Source organism: Limulus polyphemus, unplaced genomic scaffold, assembly GCF_000517525.1.
Source record: "Limulus polyphemus unplaced genomic scaffold, Limulus_polyphemus-2.1.2 Scaffold4789, whole genome shotgun sequence".
Taxonomy (NCBI): Eukaryota; Metazoa; Arthropoda; class Merostomata; order Xiphosura; family Limulidae; genus Limulus; species Limulus polyphemus.
The window spans coordinates 20,323-22,293 of record NW_013670399.1 but is presented as its reverse complement, the minus strand read 5'-3'; the positions used below and the strand labels follow the sequence as shown (position 1 = coordinate 22,293).

The 1,971-nt window shown below is 33.0% G+C and overlaps 1 protein-coding gene across 3 annotated transcripts in view; it reads left to right on the top strand.

Annotated features, from left to right (window-relative positions):
* LOC106471686 (ubiquitin-conjugating enzyme E2 H-like) overlaps window positions 1-1,336 on the top strand; it is a 27,573-nt gene extending 26,237 nt beyond the window's left edge. For all 3 annotated transcript variants that reach the window (XM_022400293.1, XM_022400292.1, XM_022400291.1), the window contains exon 7: window positions 600-1,336. In XM_022400293.1, coding sequence (XP_022256001.1) covers window positions 600-718 — 119 coding nt within the window. In that variant the 3' untranslated portion in view covers window positions 719-1,336. The remainder of the gene's footprint in view (window positions 1-599) is intronic.
* Window positions 1,337-1,971: the final 635 nt, after the last annotated feature.

Genomic DNA, 1,971 nt, shown 5'->3' with positions numbered 1-1,971 from the left:
CAGGTATTGTGATGAATTAGTTCATTATGTTGTGGGCTTTCCTCGTAAAACTTCTACAAATAAGAAACAGTAGCACTTACATTTTTTCTTCAAATTACCTACCATAACCAAGACACATTATTGAGAAATTCTTCAAGATCTTGTTTTTGTCATCTTGCGCCTTTTAATGAAGATGGGAACATTGACAGGGAAATAGATTTGAACGAAGAAGTTTCATAAAGAGCGCAAACGTAATTGTGATGTAAAATTACTCATGCTAGAAATTTTCATAAAAGTGACCCAAAAAACGGCGCTAACTCAGTAACCCATGGCTCGATGAAGTTTCGTAAAGAGAGCGAATGGTAGTGTAATGTAAAATTACTCATGCTAGAAATCTTCATAAAAGTGACCTGAAAAATGGCGCTAACTCAGTAACCCGTGTCCCGATTTTAACTAAACTTGTTTTATTCTGTTTCTATTCTCATTTCATTACAAATATGGCACTATTGTGCACCGTTTTTGCTGTATTTAATTACAGACAAGCTAACAAACAAACAATCTCAGAGTTTTAGTAGTATATAGATAGATAAATTATAACCTGAATTCATTTTCTGTTACAGATTATGTCAGGAAATTTGCAACAGAAGAAGCTCTGAGGAAACAAGACGATGACTCTTCCAGTAGTGAAAGCTCAATGAGTGATTTCTCTGATTATGAAACAAAAGATATGGAACTATAACACTTACTTAGTTATTAAAAGGGTTGGGGGGACATTCATATAGGGGTAGGGTTGAGGGGGGGGGCAAACAATAATTTTCACACAGCATACTTCATTTGTAAAATAAACATCTGTGATTAAATGTCAACAGGGCTGGGACAAGTTTGTAAGTTTTGTTGACAACCAAAATATAATAGAATGTAACATTTGTCTAGCCATGTTACTTCCAGGACAAGTTATAATGTTTTATTGTGGTCACTGTTTTCTTACATAGCCACACATCCATTGTTTATTGCTTACATAATCTGGCAGTATGGCAGCCTAGAAGATAGATCATATGGAGATATGTTGCTAATAGATATATAATAATACAGTAATGTACAGCATTTCACTATGGGATTTGAAAGACTAAGTTCAGTCAGTGTGTGCTAAGATCCCTGAGCCTACCCAATCTGTTTAAATGTAACACATGGAACTACTTTTGTCAGTCTTCATCACTTGGGTGAACACGTAGTGGCAATACCATATTTCATTAGTCAGTTTAGTATAGTAATGTATGAAGTAACATGGTTAAAAACAAGATAAACTTGTTTGTACCAGTTTTAATATGTATGTAATAAAAGTAGCAGTTACTAAACACATCTTTTAAAATAGATTTGTTTTACGTACAGTAGCAGTATTGGACAATTATCTCTCTAATGAAATTGTTGACAATTTGTTATGTGTTTAAAACAGTGGACAGTTTTGTGTGTTTGAAGCAGTAGCAAGTTTGTTCTGTGTTTAAAGTAGTAGACAGTTTACTCTCTCTTTAAAGCAGTGGACAGTTTACTATGTGTTTAAAGGAGTAGACGTAGTAATGATTTAAATGATGATTCAGAGAAATAATCTTGGTTTTGAAGCTTCTGAAAAGTTCCCTAAATTATCTGCTTTTCTGTAAATAGCAGCATGTTGAAAGCATGATAAACATTTTTTTTTTCACATTGTTAGTTGCTTGCACAGAAAGGTAAATATTTCTTGGAGGATGCTAATAAACCTGTATAATGAGTATATATGTATATGGTACTGAAGTAAATTATTTTAGATTTATTTCATAGAAAAGAAAAAACAGTCAGTGACATTTAAAATAAGTGTTACACACTCTGCTGCTTACAAATGATTTCTAATATGCCAAAATTTCATATTTTGAAGAACATAATGTAGGGGAGACCGGGGCTAGTTGTTACGATTTTTAGAAAAAGTCCAATATCTAGCAAAATAACCCGAATGATACATTG